The sequence below is a fragment of the Oncorhynchus mykiss genome, chromosome 9, assembly GCF_057628025.1.
Source record: "Oncorhynchus mykiss isolate SJ-2025 chromosome 9, ASM5762802v1, whole genome shotgun sequence".
Taxonomy (NCBI): Eukaryota; Metazoa; Chordata; class Actinopteri; order Salmoniformes; family Salmonidae; genus Oncorhynchus; species Oncorhynchus mykiss.
In genome coordinates, this window is record NC_143030.1 from 16,141,595 (window position 1) to 16,162,048 (window position 20,454).

General features: G+C 42.4%; 2 protein-coding genes across 2 annotated transcripts; both read right to left on the reverse strand.

The window, feature by feature from the left end:
• Positions 1–9,876: 9,876 nt before the first annotated feature.
• On the reverse strand, positions 9,877–14,178 carry LOC149980782 (NACHT, LRR and PYD domains-containing protein 1 homolog; the record flags this gene model as incomplete). The annotated part of the gene is given in 5 exon segments (XM_090183662.1): positions 9,877–10,160; positions 10,163–10,356; positions 10,473–10,684; positions 11,001–11,062; positions 14,128–14,178. Coding segments are annotated over 5 exon segments (723 nt in total), but the record flags the coding sequence as incomplete, so codon positions are not given.
• Positions 14,179–15,438: 1,260 nt separating this feature from the next.
• LOC149980783 (sterile alpha motif domain-containing protein 9-like) lies at positions 15,439–19,456 on the reverse strand. The gene has a single exon (XM_090183573.1). The coding sequence runs from the start codon at positions 19,406–19,408 to the stop codon at positions 16,466–16,468; it is 2,943 nt and encodes a 980-aa protein (XP_090039699.1). The 5' UTR covers positions 19,409–19,456; the 3' UTR covers positions 15,439–16,465.
• Positions 19,457–20,454: the final 998 nt, after the last annotated feature.

Genomic DNA, 20,454 nt, shown 5'->3' on the forward strand with positions numbered 1-20,454 from the left:
CAGTTTTTCCACCGTCCTTTTTTCCCATAAGGGATTTTAGAAACACAATAAGGGCTGTATTTCATGTAGGCTTACCTTGGTGTAACGTTTTGATAACAATGTAAATCTTTTGAGGACCAGATTAATTTTATCAATATGTTTGGCTCTATTTACTCTCAGATTCGAAAATGCTAATTCACACCGGAGTAGACTTCATGTAAAACAACAAATCCCTGCAAGCTCCTGCATGTCATCTCTAGCTGACACCTTTGCTAACAGGCATTGTGTCAATTTAAAACTTGCACAAGACAGTTCACAGAATTGTCCATTAAAGAAATGTAGCCAAATGATCCATTACTACATTTAACTAACATTAGATAGTTAATCCAGAGATTCTTACTTTTGCCTCAAATAGGCTCTTCCAGATCATCATGGCATTTGTAGTTCTTTATGATAGCCACATTAGCAGCTAATTAGCGTTTCGGTTTTTTTTTGGGGGGGGGGGGGGTGAATACAGAAAATAAACATCACCTTGTCCTAGAGAGATTTACATGGTTATCAAAACATCACACCAGGCTAAGCCTACATGAAACACAGCCCTTGTTTAAGTGTTTCTAAAATGCCCAATGGGAAAAATGAATGGTGGAAATACGATTGGAACAATCTCCCTGTTTGACCGCTGGGTATTATGACTCATACTGTGGTAGTCTATTTGTATGATATGTTTGGTATGGTTACATAAGACAGAAGGTTACTTAAAACATCTTAAGGTTCTGACCCTTTTTTTTCTCAATTTGCTGCATTCGACCATTAAGCCAAAAACAAAAGGAGGGAGGTTGGCCTGGGAGTATGGGTGGGTGTATAAAGTGAATGTTCGAATCACATCACAGACAATTTTAGCAACATTGCAACTACTTAGCATGTTAGCTAACCCTAACTCCTAAATTGAACCCTAAACTTAACCCAGCTAATGCAACAGCTGGAGGCAGGGCTTTCTCCTATAGAGCTAAATTTTTATGGAATGGTCTGCCTACCCATGTGAGAGACGCAAACTCGGTCTCAACCTTTAAGTCTTTACTGAAGACTCATCTCTTCAGTGGGTCATATGATTGAGTGTAGTCTGGCCCAGGAGTGTGAAGGTGAACGGAAAGGCTCTGGAGCAACAAACCGCCCTTGCTGTCTCTGCCTGGCCGGTTCCCCTCTTTCCACTGGGATTCTCTGCCTCTAACCCTATTACAGGGGCTGAGTCACTGGCTTACTGGTGCTCTTTCATGCCATCCCTAGGAGGGGTGCGTCACTTGAGTGGGTTGAGTCACCCTGGGTTGTGCCGTGGCGGAGATCTTTGTGGGCTATACTTGGCCTTGTCTCAGGATGGTAAGTTGGTGGTTGAAGATATCCCTCTAGTGGTGAGGCGGCTGTGCTTTGGCAAAGTGGGTGGGGTTATATCCTTCCTATTTGTCCCTGTCTGGGGGTATCATCGGACAGGGCCACAGTGTCTCCTGACCCTTCCTGTCTCAGCCTCCAGTATTTATGCTGCAGTAGTTTATGTGTCGGGGGACTAGGGTCAGTTTGTTATATCTGGAGTACTTCTCCTGTCCTATCCGGTGTCCTGTGTGAATTTAAGTATGCTCTCTCTAATTCTCTCTTTCTCTCTATATTTCTCTCTCTCGGAGGACCTGAGCCCTAGGACCATGCCTCAGGACTACCTGGCATGATGACTCCTTGCTGTCCCCAGTCCACCTGGCCGTGCTGCTGCTCCAGTTTCAACTGTTCTGCCTGTGATTATTATTATTTAACCATGCTGGTCATTTATGAACATTTGAACATCTTGGCCATGTTCTGTTATAATCTCCACCCGGCACAGCCAGAAGAGGACTGGCCACCCCACATAGCCTGGTTCCTCTCTAGGTTTCTTCCTAAGTTTTGGCCTTTCTAGGGAGTTTTTCCTAGCCACCGTGCTTCTACACCTGCATTGCTTTCTGTTTGGGGTTTTAGGCTGGGTTTCTGTACAGCACTTTGAGATATTAGCTGATGTACGACGGGCTATATAAATACATTTGATTTGATTTTGATTTACTGTTAGCTGCAACTGTTAAAACCGGTTAAAACAGTGTAGCCTACAGTAATTGTTGCGTTTGTGAAATTATTTTTGATGTGATGTGAAAGTGTAGTGATTTCTGTTTCCAGAACCGTACCGCATTTGATAATGGATTCACGTTTAGATCAGGGGTGAAAATCTGATATCAAATTTCGAGGGGACAATTACAGGAAATTTTTCTCAAGAGCAATTCCTGAGGGACACACCAAAAGTAGTGCTGTAACACATAGCCTACGTTGTAATATGTTAAATGTGTATTGAGGAACCATAATTACTACTACTGGATAATTGATAGGTACCGCAGTTAACTGAAGGGTTGTCCCAACTTGTTCAAATGTTTAAATTATTATAAGACTGGATAATAGTTATAGCAGTGTTCCTTATCAGTCCAGCATGTATGCAGGTATTTGTATTTACAACCAGCAATATGAAAAAAGGCCAGTAGGTGGCAATAGTACTGTACACTGTATGGGTGCAGTTTTTGTAAATACAATGAACATGTTGTGATCTCATCTAATAGAATCTCCATTGAGAACCATCACAAAGTTGGCCTTTTAATTTAACCTTTTCTGATATTTATATAGTCTTATATAGTCATTAAATATGTCTACTACAATATTTTTACAAGAGCAAAAAGCTCAAAATAAGTAGTTCTAAAAGTGAAAGAATACTTCAATGAATAACCAAAATAAATCAACCAAAATATCCTTCAAAAATACTTATTTATTGTTCAGTCAGTGTCTCAACTCTTCAAACAACAACTATGGACAAGTATGTCACACAAAGTATGTAATTTTAAATAAAATAACAAAATAAATAATTAGTAAGTGTACTGTCATGTAGTAAAAACTGAAAACTACTAAACAAAATAACAAATATCATACTATACACCAGGGGTTCTCAAACAGGGGTCAGTGGACCCCTAGGGGTCCCTGGTGTAATTTCAAGGGGACCGTGAAATAAAAAACTGTAAAGAACATATTCAGCACCACAAGGTTTCCAGTAACTTTATATATACATAGTACTGAACATAAGAACCAAGCATGTTTGTGGGTTTCAATGGATCCAACAAATTGCTGGCAGATATATTCCCTACAGCATGTCTTTATGTACATTACAGACAACTACGCTGTTCCGTCTCTTTTCGCCCATGCTAGCCCGTAGCCAAGTCTTTAACCTACGGAGTGCACTGAAACTCCTCTAAGCCTCACATGAAGACACTGGCACCACAAACAAAATCCTGATCAGCACCTCAACTTGGTCAAACAACCCCCGCACCTCCACTGGAAGCTTCCTGAGGACCTCCGCTGCCTCTCCACTGCTGCTACAGGGGTATTTGTTGTGAAATAGAGGCAACTGCACTGAAAGAGAATCTATGTTCAGCTCAGGGTACTGATCTAGAGACACATCCAACTCCCCCGTGAGAAGTGCTCTTTCCAACTTGTGCAGGACGTTTAGACTGTCCTGGTCAAAACGTCCGAAAACTGTACCTCCATAGCATCCAACAAACACTTAAAACAATTATGGGAAGATGGATGGAGCCAAATACAGGACCATTCTGGAAGAATGATATCTGATGGAGTCTGCAAAAGACCTGAGACTGGGACGGAGATTTGTCTTCCAACAAGACAATGATCCAAAACATAAAGCAAAATCTACAATGGAATGGTTCAAAAAGAAACATATCCAGGTGTTAGAATGGCCAAGTCAAAGTCCAGACCTGAATCCAATCGAGAATCTGTGGAAAGAACTGAAAACTGCTGTTCACAAATGCTCTCCATCCAACCTCACTGAGCTCGAGCTGTTTTGCAAGGAGGAATGGGAAAAAATGTCAGTCTCTCGATGTGCAAAACTGATAGAGACATACCCCAAGCGACTTACAGCTGTAATCGCAGCAAAAGGTGGCGCTACAAAGTATTAACTTAAGGGGGCTGAATAATTTTGCACGCCCAATTTTTCAGTTTTTGATTTGTTAAAAAAGTTTGAAATATCCAATAAATGTCGTTCCACTTCATGATTGTGTCCCACTTGTTGTTGATTCTTCACAAAAAAATACAGTTTTATATCTTTATGTTTGAAGCCTGAAATGTGGCAAAAGGTCGCAAAGTTCAAGGGGGCCGAATACTTTCGCAAGGCACTGTATCTTTGGACGTGGCAATTGATTCCAACATGCTCTTAAACTTTCCTGACTGGCCATAGAGGACACCTAACTGATGGACCCAAGAAAGGGAATCCCGGATCAGTGGGGAGGCTGAGCAGACAGCCTGTGTAATCAGATTAACACAGTGTGCTCCACAATGCACACACAGCGCTAATGGCTGCTGCCTCCTCACAATTGCCTGTGCACCTCTGTATGTTCCTGCCATGTTTGAAGCACTATCGTTACTCTGCCCACGTAAGTCAGACATGGGCAAATTGAGCTTCAACAACACATAATTTGCCACTTTCGCAATGCCCTCGCCTGTTGTCTCCGACACCTTGTATAGCCCAATAAACTCCTCGTTAGGGACACGGTCATGGTCAACATAATGCAGGCAGACACTCTCCTGTTCAGCACCAGAAACATCTTCAGTACCATCAACAATTACTGAAAATTGTACAATCGGAAGATACCTAATCTCAGCTGCAATGCCTCGAATGACTGTATTGGCCATGATGTACAGAACTTTATTCTGTGCTTTGGGGCCTGTGTACATTGTGGTATGCTCTGTTAACCACTTCAGTAAAATGGGATCATCCTCTTCTGCCCTAAGTTTCAAAAGCTGGTATAAATTCCTACTGTCATCCATGTGGCCTCTAAAGGCTTGTCCCTGTCTTACTACATGCCACACCTATTGGAGATGCTCCAGTACATGTTATGCATCTTAGGGTAAGCAGAATCCATGTGAATGTGCAAAGCTGGTACGCAGAATCAATATAAGGGTTAACCATTAGACATGCGTAAGCAGAATCCATGTGAATGTGCAAAGCTGTATCAACACAGGCCTAACGATTCTGGGTCATGCCTGGTCTTGTGCAGGCCATTGTACATACACATTAGTTAATAATTTACAAGCACCATAAGACATGTACGTGCATGAAGAGCATGGGTTTTATTGCTTAAGCACCATTAGACATGCACCAGCATTAGGAGTGTGCATGTCTGTTTATTTCTGTCATTGCTATGGTTACGCCACGAATAGAATCTATGCCCTAATGTCTGTGCCAATAAGAATGAGGAAACTAAGCTAAAATGAGTGCAAGTCAAAAAGATAATGGTGGCCAGTACCAGAGGTGATGAATTATTAACATAAAGAGGACATAATGTGTGTGATGTAAGGATGAGAACTGTATAAAAAGTGTGTGCCGAAGCTTGGAAGACAGTTGATCCATGGACCAGCTCGGCTTGTTACTTTGTAATAAAGTCTATTTGAATTCACAAGTTCCGGTATCTGAGAAATATTATTAAGCAAATATTTCTATGACACACCGAACTAACAATTTTCATCAAGCAATGCCTTGCGTCCTCCTGCTGTTTACCCCACGCGCTGGATAACTGGACACTGATTGGATTTAGCTGGTGTGCTGATACAGTTACAAAGTGGCGGTGGGTTGGTCAGTTTTGATGTGCTATGAATTTTACAAATGGCTTTTCTCCAGTTCCTAAATCCTGCACTAATGAAAGCAGCATCATCTCTTTGGCCAAAAGATGGCTGGCTTGAAAACAATTGGCTACAGGGAAAACACAACACTCATTTTATTGATGGATTATAATGTAGATTATAATGTAAAACCATTTCTATTGAAACATCAACACTCTGTTGGCAAGAGTTTGCGGTTCTATAAATTGATATGGTTTTGTGCCATAACTGAGGTAACTGGACAATGCTGTGCCACTGTTCCATATACTGGTGCTGCTGGCAACAAGGTTGACACCTGGTTCTGCCGTGGCTGTGACACTGTCCTCTGAAGTCTCTCTCACTGGCTCTTTCACCATCCTCATTGCCTCACAGTCTGTCTCCTAGAAAATAAAAAATGTGTTTGCCATACTCCTAACAACATATATCCAAAACTACACAATTAATCACAATAGCAATACCATTGCCTTAAACAAATCTTAGTTCAGTCACCAGTTTAAGTTGAGTGGGGGTATCCATGGTATTTTCCAATTATGTCCCTATTTTACAGGTCTAAAAAAGAGAGAACCTTTCATTATGTTGCCAAACAAAGACTCAACAAACTTACCTGAGACTCCCTGTCTCTGCCAGTCTGTCTCTGCCAGTCTGTGCCTGCCAGTCTGTGCCTGCCAGTCTGTCTCTGCCAGTCTGTGCCCAGCTCTGTTGCCTGCTCTGCCTAATGACATCATTGTGAAACATTTCCATTATCATTTCACTTCTTATTATGGCTAGACTGTAAACTCTCCTCCCAGACTCACATTAAGCATCTCCAATCAAAAATTAAATCTAATCTATCTACCTATTTCGCAACAAAGCTTCCTTCACTCATGCTGCCAAACATACCCTCGTAAAACTGACCATCCTACCGATCCTCTACTTCGGCGATGTCATCTATAAAATAGCCTCAAACACTCTACTCAGCAAACTGGATGTAGTCTATCGCAGTGCCATCCGTTTTGTCACCAAAGCCCCATATACTACCCACCACTGCGACCTGTACGCTCTCGTTGGCTGGCCCTCGCTTCATACTCGTCGCCAAACCCACTGGCTACAGGTTATCTACAAGTCTCTGCTAGGTAAAGCCCCGCCCTATCTCAGCTCGCTGGTCACCATAGCAGCACACACTCATAGCACACCCTCCAGCAGGTATATCTCACTGGTCACCCCCAAAGCCAATTCCTCCTTTGGTCGCCTTTCCTTCCAGTTCTCTGCTACCACTGACTGGAACGAACTGCAAAAATCACTGAAGCTAGAGATTCCCATCTCCCTCACTAGCTTTAAGAACCAGCTGTCAGAGCAGCTCACAGATCACTGCACCTGTTCATAGCCCATCTGTATAAAGCCCATCTATCTACCTCATTCCCATACTGTATTTATTTATTTAGCTCCTTTTGCACCACAGTATCTCTACTTGCACATCCATCTTTTGCACATCTACCATTTCAGTGTTTAATTGCCATATTGTAATTACTTCGCCACCATGGCCTATTTATTGCCTTAACTCCCTTATTTGACCTTATTTGCACTCACTGTATATAGACTTTTTTTCTACTGTATTATCGACTGTATGTTTTGTTCATTCCATGTGTAACTCTGTGTTGTTGTATGTGTCAAACTGCTACGCTTTATCTTGGCCAGGTCGCAGTTGCAAATGAGAACTTGTTCTCAACTAGCTTACCTGGTTAAATAAAGGTGAAATAAAAAAATAAATAAACATTTTATCAACTAGTCTTTGTGATATTAGGCTACTAGGGTTCTTACCTTGCGTTTTGGTGTACTGAAAAATGCTCTGATGTCCGTCTTTTTACTGTCATTTTTCTACCTGGCTGGCTGGCTGGATACACACATAGTGTGTAGGTTATTTACAGTAGGAGATGGGCTTCTATCATCTATTAGCTTCTATCATTCTATAATGGGCTTCGATCTACAAGGAAGCTAGCTGGTCAGCTAGCAAATGTGAACGGATTGCAGTGACAAGGGTTGACAGCTGTATGTATGAGTTCACCATTTACACAACGTAAGCTGCAACATTTTGTAATTTTAATATAGTTTATGTTGTCATTTTATATTTGCTGGCTTCCCACAATAGCTGCATTTGCAGAGCTAGCGAGCACCAATTCCGTTTCTGTGGTGTTTGTTATAATCTTTGCTATCTTCGGTTTACTCCAAGATCGGCACACAGGTGCTTCAAAGTCCCCCAGTGACAATTTAGCTTTTGCAACGAGACCATTTAAAGACATTTAAGACAATGGTAGAAGAGAGTGTAGTTATGTTCAGTTTATCGCTAACCTTATCACAGGGATTTAGAAGCACTACAGCTGCATGCTGATCTTGGATCCAACCATTGTGAGGCAAAGGGCGGGGGTCGCAATTTGTGAAACGTAAAAACGCGCTATTAAGTGTCTATAATCAGCACAAGTGCTTTCATTGCGTATTATTAATAGTATTGAAATGAAATAGTTATGTTAACAGTGATATATATGGGGGGAACAAATCAAATTTTTCCGCAGGGTGGGGAGAGTCGGGCCCCCCGTTAAGCTCCTTCATTCCGGACTGAAACCACACTGCTGCTCCGAGTGCGGGAAAAGCTTCCGACTTCAATCACATCTGAAAGATCACCAACGGGTTCACACAGGCGCCAAACCCTTCTCCTGCAATGTATGTGGCAGCAAGTTCTCCAACTACACCACCTGGTCCAGACACAAACAGATCCACACGGGCAACAAACTGCAGGAATGCTCGCAATGCGGGCTGAGGTTCCGATGTCTGGCCACCTTGAAGACGCACCAGCGAACTCACACCAAGGAGAAACCATACACTTGCAGTTTACCCGACTGTGGTAAACGGTTCAGTCATGCGTTGAGTTTGCAAATACATGTTCGTACTCATACAGGAGAGAAACCATTTGCTTGTTCCACATGTGATTACAGAGCCGCGGACAAATCGTCGCTCAGAACCCACGAGAAGAGACACACTGGGGTGAAACCTTACTACTGTGATGAGTGTGGGAAGTCCTTTTTATTACCATATGAGCTTAATATCCATCAGATAATCCACACAGGGGAGAAGCCATACCATTGTGACATATGCGGGAAAGATTTCGCCCAGCTAAGTAACATGAAAACACATCAGAAAACACACATCAAGGAGAAGCCGTACGCTTGCAGTTTCCCTGACCGCAGTTAGTTAACAGTTCAGTCAAGAGTTGAGTTTGGGAAGACATGTTCCGACACACACGGAAGAGAAATCGTTTGCGTGTTGAACGTGTGATTGCAGATCCGTGGACAAATTGTCACTCAGAACCCACGAGAAGAGACACGGGTGAAGCTTCACTACTGTGACGAGTGTTGGAAGTCCTTTTATTTTTTTGAAGTGGAGCTGGAAGTCCATCCGAGAATCCACACAGGGGAGAAGCCATACCATTGTGACATATGCAGGAAATATTTCGCCCAGCTAGGTAACATTAAAGGACATCAGAAAACGCATCAGAAATAAATGAAGTTTGTATGCAGCAGGTGTGGCAGAGGGTTTGCTTTAATGCAATACTTTACAAGACACAAACAAAGCCACTCGTAAGAGTTTGTCATATTGATGCTTGGGAGGACACGCCTGCCCAGTACAGATGATATAAACAGCTGTTATAAGCTGTTGAATAAAGCTTTACAATGTTATATATTTGTATTTTGATTGACATGCTGATATTCCTTACCATCACTGACTTGTCATTCACATAGTTGCCTAAATTAAGTCATTACATTTTTCTTTAAAATCTTTCCTTTATATATTTTCTTGTCTCTAAATAAATAAATACAATTCTAATCAAACTCCAACCCTCCATAAAAAAAGTGTTTTCTTTTAAACATTTGTGATTATTTTCACAAAGTCATTAACACACAAAGAAACAAAGTGCAACTGCCATCAGATTTCTGCCCTTTTTTTAAGAAACATTTCACCACTCCTTCATTCACCTATCAATGATTATAGGTGGTTTGTCAATGAATAGTTCATCGATCAGGGATGATACAAGCTCCTCCAGGATGACATAGAAGGTGTCTTTGGTGCCACTTAACGTTGTTGGTCCTGAGTAGAGCGTCCTCATCTGGTCCTGGGTGGTGCATTTAGCCATCAACTTATCATAGCTCTCGTCAGCGATAACCCCTGTCTAGGAGTCTTGTCATCCGTGTCCTTTCCCCTAAAATTAAACTTCAAATGTATACAGCTTCTCATTCACCTTTCAATTCTCTGATTAGAAATGGCTCCTGCTCTTTCAGGATCTCTAAGAAAATATCTTTGCCTTTGGGGCCACATCCTGTCAGGGGCCCATCAAAGAGCTCCCTCATCTTCTTCTGTTTGGTTCTTTCAGATCTCACGTCACTGTAGCCATTGTCAGTGATGACTCCTCTCTTCAGGAGTCTGTCCAAGATGGGGCCTTGGCCTGGTAGAGCAGCAAGTCACAGTGTACTTTCAGTGGAAAGCCAGATCTCACGAGAACTCCTTTTGCAGAGAAGGTTGGATGGAGGATCTTGACGTGGAAGCGGGTGACTTCATCCACTTGTTCTACGGACACACCACAGTCTTCTACATGTAGAACTCTCACTTTCTCTTTGAAGGAGGGATCATCGCCTGCAGAGATAAAAACAGGTACATTTGCATAAGCATCAGGTTGACATCAACAACAAGGCTTTTTAAAAGTAGTTTGCATCAGTTATATTTTAGTTTAAAAAAATCTACGCCCATACCGAAACAGGCAAAATGTGGCAGATGCACTTCTTCCAGTTCTCCTGCAATGATTGTGACGTCCAATAGGGGGCCTCCTTGCTTGTACCCCAAGCTTTTCATCATTGCACTGTGAGGTTCCCAGGAGCTGAATTGATACTGCAGACTGACGTGGTCTTTACACACCCATCGGAGCCCTGATACTCTGCACTCGTAGCGCCCCGGGGGAGACATGCTAGGTACGGCATGAAAAGAAGACAGAATGGATTTAGTAAGTAAGTCATGTATTTAATTGTTTATCAGCAGTTGACAAACATAATAATAGTTACTTTACTTTGTTAAACTTTTCTGTAGATCCTCACATACTTGTATTTCTTACGTTTTTACAAGTAGTTCAACAAATGCTATAAAGTCAGACTTTCTTTAAATAATGGATAGGAGGTTTATTCCATCTAGTTACTGTTATCTTAAAACAGAATTGTTGGATAGCAAAACTGAAAGCTTTTATCATTCTGTATATGGTGAGGGACTAATACATTCCAGGAGTGTACCTGAACATTGGGGCTTCTTCAGTGATGACCACAGGTTCAACCTGAACCCAGTTGGTAGACTCCTGAATAAGAGAACATTGATCTCTGATTATCACAGATGATCAAACTGTATTTACAACATCATTTTTAAAACATTGCAGTGTTAAATATGTACTTTGAATGGTTTCTTTTCCTTCACTTTTGTAAACCTTATTCTATACATTTATTTTTTACTTGAATGAAGAATGGTTTCTGATTTGAACAATACACTCTTAGAAAAAAAGTAGTTAAATTAAACAATATAGGGTTCTTTGGTTGGTCCCCATAGGGGAACCCTTTTTTGTGCTAGGTAGAACCCTTTGCAGAGGTTTCTACCTAGAACCCTCTATGTAGGGTTCGTCATAGAACCCCCTGTAAATGGTTCTACCTAGAACCCTCTATGAATGGATCTACTTAGAACCTGTTTATTTTTGAAGGGTTCTTCCTTAGAACCCTCTATGAATGGTTCCACCAACCTTAACCAATGAAACTTTTTATGACAATACATAACATATCATAAGGCCTTTCTTTGAATGCATAATTATACAATAACACAGTGGTGGTAGGAAACTCCTGGTTTACAGGCCACAGCAGGCCTGCAAGTCACATTATGCTCACTTGCAAAGTGATGTGTAATTCTAATTGGAATTCTAATTGGAATCCAGCCAGAGTGAGGATATCCAACAATTTTTTATTCACAAATTTGTATCACTCACAACCTGCATTCAGAATAACTGTCAGGGTAGGGAATATTGATAAATGAGACTAAATCTAAACTTGAACAACCATCCCAGTAACGGGTGCAATAAGTCCAAGGACTAACAGACTGTATTAGTTTAGGAAAATGTATGTTATTTATCTTTTTGTAGCACAAGATTAATCAACCAGTCAATGTACATGCAATAACACAGGTTTTGAAACAAACAATTCTTAAAATCAACCGGCAATAGAATATGCTGGGAAATACACTGCTCAAAAAAATAAAGGGAACACTAAAATAACACATCCTAGATCTGAATGAATGAAATAATCTTATTAAATACTTTTTTCTTTACATAGTTGAATGTGCTGACAACAAAATCACACAAAAATTATCAATGGAAATCAAATTTATCAACCCATGGAGGCCTGGATTTGGAGTCACACTCAAAATTAAAGTGGAAAACCACACTACAGGCTGATCCAACTTTGATGTAATGTCCTTAAAACAAGTCAAAATGAGGCTCAGTAGTGTGTGTGGCCTCCGCGTGCCTGTATGACCTCCCTACAACGCCTGGGCATGCTCCTGATGAGGTGGCGGATGGTCTCCTGAGGGATCTCCTCCAAGACCTGGACTAAAGCATCCGCCAACTCCTGGACAGTCTGTGGTGCAACGTGACGTTGGTGGATGGAGCGAGACATGATGTCCCAGATGTCCAGACCAGTCCATAGCATCAATGCCTTCCTCTTGCAGGAACTGCTGACACACTCCAGCCACATAAGGTCTAGCATTGCCTTGCATTAGGAGGAACCCAGGGCCAACCACACCAGCATATGGTCTCACAAGGGGTCTGAGGATCTCATCTCGGTACCTAATGGCAGTCAGGCTACCTCTGGCTGGCAGAAATGCCACCCCACACCATGACTGATCCACCGCCAAACCGGTCATGCTGGAGGATGTTGCAGAACGTTCTCCACGGCGTCTCCAGACTGTCACATGTGCTCAGTGTGAACCTGATTTCATCTGTGAAGAGCACAGGGCGCCAGTGGCGAATTTGCCAATCTTGGTGTTCTCTGGCAAATGCCAAACGTCCTGCACGGTGTTGGGCTGTAAGCACAACCCCCACCTGTGTACGCCGGGCCCTCATACCACCCTCATGGAGTCTGTTTCTGACAGTTTGAGCAGACACATGCACATTTGTGGCCTGCTGGAGGTCATTTTGCAGGGCTCTGGCAGTGCTCCTCCTTGCACAAAGGCGGAGGTAGCGGTCCTGCTGCTGGGTTGTTGCCCTCCTACGGCCTCCTCCACGTCTCTTGATGTACTGGCCTGTCTCCTGGTAGCGCCTCCATGCTCTGGACACTACGCTGACAGACACAGCAAACCTTCTTGCCACAGCTCGCATTGATGTGCCATCCTGGATGAGCTGCACTACCTGAGCCACTTGTGTGGGTTGTAGACTCCGTCTCATGCTACCACAAGAGTGAAAGCACCGCCAGCATTCAAAAGTGACCAAAACATCAGCCAAGAAGCATAGAAACTGAGAAGTGGTCTGTGGTTATCACCTGCAGAACCACTCCTTTATTGGGGGTGTCTTGCTAATTGCCTATAATTTCCACCTGTTGTCGATTCCATTTGCACAACAGCATGTGACATTTATTGTCAATCAGTGTTGCTTCCTAAGTGGACAGTTTGATTTCACAGAAGTGTGATTGACTTGGAGTTACATTGTGTTGTTTAAATGTTCCCTTTATTTTTTTGAGCAGTGTATGATATTGATGGGTGTGGTTTTTAATGTTATACTCTACATAGAGGAAAAATGACAACCACTCAACTGGTTATTAATATCAACACTGGGGTTATTTTACACCACTATGTCAGTCACATGTCAAATGATAAAAGGGAATACCAGATATATGCACAAATATTCCCATATAGGTTTACTCACACCTATCTTTTTAAACTCCTGAAGTTAAAGTTTAAACACAAATAAAAATGTACAATAAATAAACTCATTCAGATTCAGAAGGAGTTATGTGTAGAAGGTTTCTTGCCTTCCAAAGAAACCTTCTTGCCTTAACAAAAATCTAAATATACTTTTCTTCCAAAAATGGTTCTTTGCATGTTAATGGTTTTACGTAGAACCCTTTGCCTTACAAATATCCATTGTCTCCCAAAAAGGGTTCTTCAGATGACAAGGATTGTTGGTAGAACCGTACCCCTCCACAAATAACTCTTTTATAATCCTGCTGTCAATTGGGTAATTCCATCTGAAAATGGAGCTAAATGTTTTGGATATTTTCTTATTTTTCCTGAAAACAATTTACATTCATGAATTCCGAGCACAGTCAACATAGGTGGTGGTAAAGAATTTGGATTTGTCAAACACTTATCTACTACTATTGTACTCACCATGACATTGGCACATGTTGTGCAGCTTCTCACGGGCTCTGGGGACAGACATATCAATCAGAAAATCAAGTACACAAAGTACTAACCACGGTGTTAATACAGTCGTGGCCAAAAGTTTTGAGAATGACACAAATATAAATTTTCACAAAGTCTGCTGCCTCAGTTTGTATGATGGCAATTTACATATACTCCAGAATGTTATGAAGAGTGATGAGATGAATTGCAATTAATTGCAAAGTCCCTCTTTGCCATGCAAATGAACTGAATCCCCCAAAAAGATTTCCACTGCATTTCAGCCCTGCCACAAAAGGACCAGCTGACATCACGTCAGTGATTCTCTCGTTAACACAGGTGTGAGTGTTGATGATGACAAGGCTGGAAATCACTCTGTCATGCTGATTGAGTTCGAATAACAGACTGGAAGCTTCAAAAGGAGGGTGGTGCTTGGAATCATTGTTCTTCCTCTGTCAGCCATGGTTACCTGCAAGGAAACACGTGCCGTCATCATTGCTTTGCACTAAAAGGGCTTCACAGGCAAGGATATTGGTGCCAGTAAGATTGCACCTAAATCAACCATTTATCGGACCATCAAGAACGTCAAGGAGAGTGGTTCAAATGTTGTGAAGAAGGCTTCAGGGCGCCCAAGAAAGTCCAGCAAGCGCCAGTACCATCTCCTAAAGTTGATTCAGCTGCGGGATCGGGGCATCACCAGTACAGAGCTTGCTCAGGAATGGCAGCAGGCAGGTGTGAGTATATCTGCCGACACAGTGAGGCAAAGACTTTTGGAGGATGGCCTGGTGTCAAGAAGGGCAGCAAAGAAGCCACTTCTCTCCAGGAAAAACATCAGGAACAGATTCCAAGAACACAGGATGAGATGTTACTATCCTTTGTGCAAGCACTTCCAAGAGTTAATGAACAGTGAGCCTGGTGAACAGACTGATATTCTGCAAAAGGTACAGGGATTGGACTGCTGAGGACTGGGTTAAAGTCATTTTCTCTGATGAATCCCCTTTCCGATTGTTTGGGGCATCCGGGAGAAGGCAAGGTGAACGCTACCATTAGTCCTGTGTCATGCCAACAGTAAAGTATCCTGAGACCATTCATGTGTGGGGATGCTTCTCAGCCAAGGGAGTGGGCTCACTCACAATTTTGCCTGAGAACACAGCCATGAATAAAGAACGGTACCACCACATCCCCCTAGAGAAACTTCTCCTAACCATCCAGGAACCGTTTGGTGATGAACAATGCCTTTCCCAACATGATGGAGCACCTTGCCATAAGGCAAAAGTGATAACTAAGTGGCTCGGGGAACAAAACATCGATATTTTGGGTCCATGGCCAGGAAACTCCCCAGACCTTAATCCCATTGAGAACTTGTGGTCAATCCTCAAGAGGCGGGTGGACAAACAAAAACCCACAACTTCTGACAAACTCCAAGCATTGATTATGCAAGAATGGGCTGCCATCAGTCAGGATGTGGCCCAGAAGTTAATTGACAGCATGCTTGGGCGGATTGCAGAGGTCTTGAAAAATAAGAGTCAACACTGCAAATATTGACTCTTTGCATCAACTTCATGTAATTGTCAATAAAAGCCTTTGACACTTATGAAATGCTTGTAATTATACTTCAGTATTCCATAGTAACATCTGACAAAACTATCTAAAGACACTGAAGCAGCAAACTTTGTGTAAATGACTATTTGTGTCATTCTCAAATCTTTTGGCAACGACTGTACAGTCTTAATTTCCTGGTACTCAAAGCAATGTAAAATCAATGATATGACAAATATCATAAGAATTATATTTAGTGCTAACTATAATCTCCATGAGATGAGTCACAAATACTCCCAGCGTCACTGTTTCCCCCGTGTAGATTGGTGGTGATGGGTTCTGAGTTCTAAACTTGAAAATATGAAGTATCTGTATTCATTTCACTGAGGGAGAGAGGGGAATGTAGAACGTTTACATTCTGTCAGAATATGTTATTGTTAGACATGAGGGATCCTATGGGAAGAAGAATGGCCACAGTCTGGTACATGTCAACATGACAGTTGTGACTTGAGGAGAAGTGAGGAATTTGAGCAGAGGTAAGGTTAGGTCAGATGAAGTGAGGAAGAACAGATATCACAAAAATTCTGTCTAGCAACAGAGGCGTATTGGATGTTCAGAGGTGTAAGGGTAGGAGCATAGGAGGAAGGGTTAAATACCAGTGACTGTGTGAAGATGTCTTATCCTTTGGGTGATTAAACTTGGTTTGAGCTTTACTAATCGTCAGTGGGTTTGGAAGTCTCTTGTGTCACTCGTGTCAAAAACGTAAATGAAAATGAGAAATATATGACTATACAGTAACTGCCTTACCGTCTTTGATCGATTTGATGTCAGGTACTTCCAACATTTTACGAGGTACCTCCCCTGTCATCCTATCTGAATGGAAGAAATGTCCGTGATGGGATGGGTACTGTATGCCATAGGCCACAGGACCTCTAATGGTGAAGCCAAGGTAGAAGCAGACGTCTCCAGACTTCCAAACTTTGCTTTGTTGGTCGGCACAGACTTCAATCTCCTTGCCATCAACACACGCAAACACCCTGTGCTGTCTAACCACTCCATTGACTGGAAGAAGAAGGTCCTGGACACTGGGTTCTCTCCACACCTCACCACTGCTCCACTTTTGATCTATAGTGTCTGTCCTTGCCTCTGGCCGTGCCATTTGATTCTCCTCTACGAATAGGTTGTCTATTTTTGATCTATGAACCAATCTGCTCAAACCCTCACCCTTTCCCAGGAAAATAAGGGGGCGAAGGTACCTTGAGCGAAGATGCTTCTTGTATGTGTCGTTGTAGGAGTCTTGCATCTCAATAATACGTTTATTGAGGTCAATATTGAATCCTATTTTCTTATGCTCCTCGGGCCAAAACAGCAAAAGGACTAAGAGGTAAAACTCTGGGGTTTGGTTACCGTAATTGGCCAATAGATGTCTCTCCAGAGTTCTTCTTAGGATTGGCAAAGGGGTAAGCATTGGAGATGCTGCTTCAACTTTGCTTAAGATGATGTTGGCAAGGATGAAGTTTTGGGAAGCTTGATTCTCACCACCACCGTCTTTATTTTTTTCACATTCTTGTATTTCCTCCCACAATTTTGTTATTCGGCTCAAGTTAGATTCATCATAGCCCTTATCAAGACAGCAAAGCAGTCCAGGGAAGGCAGTGGCCATTGCTTCTTTGAGCTTCTGGAGGGGTACATCTATTGCAGACTCTGAGTGTATAGGTGTGCATGTCCCCACGTATTTGCAGTAACAGTTCTTGACATCAGTCTGAAAGTAATGTGGTTCATTTCTTTTCATGCTGGGCTTGGAGTACGTCAGGTAACCATCAAAAAACTCACATTTCCTCTCCACCTCATCCCTGAGGCTGATGATGAGTGGCTTGTACTTGAAGAGCTTTTTCTGTCTGATTGATATGAAAAAGGAGTCAGCAGATATTTCCATGGTAAGGACCTTTTGCCAGTTTCTATCAAGAGAGACAAGTGAGTCAAAAACGATGTTGGCAACCTCTAGATATCCAAATAGTCCTCTGTTGTTAAAGATGTGTGAGACTTTTGTCATACCATCATCTTGCATGTCTGCTCCTTGCTCATTTTCAGCAGCCCATTCCACATCTTTGAAAGCCTCAAAGGCCTTTACTGCCAGTTGCAAGATGTCTTGTGCAGCGATGGAAGGAACATGGACCCTGCTATTTAAATGGTTCTTGTATACTTGCCCCAGAGTGTCAGCAACAAAAGAATTCTTAGGATCTCTGTCTTTTGCTATTTTTGCCCACTGCTCTGATTCACCATATTCCCCCATCCTAAGGTAAAAGAAACGAGCAAGAGCTTGAGGAAAAAATGGGTTTTGCGTGATTTTCTCTGAAGCTAATCGCAAAACAGATACACAATTGCTTTTGGATTCATTGGCTTCAATATCGTGAATCAACCTGGAAAACGTGTCTTTCCTCTCTTCTCCCATTTCCCTTTTTGTTGGCTTGTTTTGTAAAACACATACAAGTCCTGTCTTCTGCTGATGGTCCACTGTGATTTCCCTCTTAGTTAGCATGTCTTTGATGATAGGCATCAAATGTTGCTGCACCTCTTCTCTACAAAAGTCTGTCAGAAAGTTCCTTGCTGTATCACTCCTGGGCACACCTGCCATAGCCAATACCTTAACACACTGCTGTGCAATCAGTGGGTGAGCCATGCGGACGTGTTTGTCTTGTCCCTGTTGTGAAGGGAATGTCACTATCAGATGAGTGAAAGGCTCCATTCGCTGCTCAAAGGAAGGACCTCCATAAATGGGATCTGGAGGCCCCAGGAATGCCTGACATTGAGACTGCAGAAGGTGGGAGCCAGGAACGTAGGCATTCACCAGTGATAAGAATGCAAGAAGCTGGTCATTTTTAGGTCTTCTATTTTTCCTGACATCTCCTGAAAGGGCACACGTTTCTTTAACATAATCTCCACTGAAATTTTCTCGCATTATGTTAAAGCCATGAAACTGTTTGTGTTCATTACTGTAGCTTCGACTGATCTCAATCTGTTTCTCCTCAAACTGTTGTTTCTCTGCTTCAGAAAGTTCCATCCTGAGAATAACATGTCTTGATTTGTTATGGTCCTCTTGTTTGATAACTTCCTTACGCACACAGTTTAAAATGATGACCACAGGCCTGTGGGTTGTAATGTTTCGGTCTGTAATCTCTTTGATGATGGCATCCTGCAGATTCTCCAGAATACGCTCATCTTCCAGCAGTAAGAGCACAGTGTTCTGCTGGCCTTGACCGCCTGCAGTGAAAAGGAGAATCACCTGCTTGGCGATAGCTGTGATGTCTGAGGTAGCACCTGTTAGAACAGCACATCTGAATGTTTTCCTCATATCCCAGAGCACCTGCTTGGCCAGAGTGGTTCCTCCGCTGCCTGGCTGATGCAGCAGATTCATGGTAGGTGTCAGGTCGCCCTTACGCCGTTTCTTAATATTTTCGATCAGCTCCGTGAACCCGTCTCTTTTGATAAAGGGGGTTATTTTATCAGCTGACGTTGCCCTTTCAGCCCAGTAGAAGTTAAGCCATTGAGGTGGGGCTCCTCTGTAAAAATCTACCTCAGTCTTCTTAGCTACTGCGGAGTCTATGTCCTCTTCTTCAAATTCATTTGCGTACAAAACATCCAGAAGTGAAATGGAATCCCTGATTTGACTTCCAACATAAATTTCACGACCACGGGCATTGGATAGGGATGAGCCCTTGTTGTGTGCCATCTTTGTTGTCTCCGGTCCCAAGCTTAACCAGTGTTCTGAATATTAGTTGTACTTCATGTGGTGGTATGGACTCTGAGAAAGGAGACAATAATGCTTCAGTAAGAATGTTGAAGGTCATTAATGGTTATAAACAAAAGGCTGATTACAGTATATTTTTGACTTTTTTGGAGTTTCATTTATATAGCTGATGAGTTGGACATTGGTTTGATTTATCTACTGACACTGCATGGAGCTGACAAATACAGACTGTGTTTTGCTTCTTGTTGCTACCCTCTAATAAATAGGCATCTATTGTAGCAACCCAACACCTAGCGACCTTGTGAAGAGGTTTGGATCTCCTCATGTAATGGCTAAGGTGTTGGGTTGAAAGTCGTGGGACCCGGAGTCATGTCCCAGGCAGGGCTACCCCTGAATTCGGTGCATTGGTGTCAGAAGTTGGATGGCACCTGAGGCCATCGGAGGGGCGTGTACACATGAGGGACGTGGTATAGGGAAGCATGGGGACACACTCTCCCAAGGAACGGGGAAGTGTTGTGAACTTAAACCGACATCTAACGATGGCTGGGTTGACAATCATGCGACTGTCCGGAAATCCAGACATGTTTTGTGCGGAAGTTCCACTCCTTGAGCTCCGTGTCATACAGTGGCAAGAAAAAGTATGTGAACTATTTGGAATTACCAGGATTTCTGCATAAATTGGTCATACAATTTGATCTGACCTTCATCTAAGTCACAACAATAGACACACACAGTCTGCTTAAACTAATAGCACACAAACAATTTTAAGTTTTCATGTCTTTATAGAACACAACATGTAAACATTCACAGTGCAGGGTGGAAAAAAGTATGCGAACCTTTGGATTTAATAGCTGTTTGACCTTCCTTTGGAAGCAATAACCTCAACCAAACATTTTCTGTTGTTGTGGATCAGACCTGCACAACGATCAGGAGTAAATTTGGACCATTACACTTTACAAAACTGTTTCAGTTCAGCAATATTCTTGTGATGTCTGGTGTGAACCTCTCTCTTGAGGTCATGTCACTCC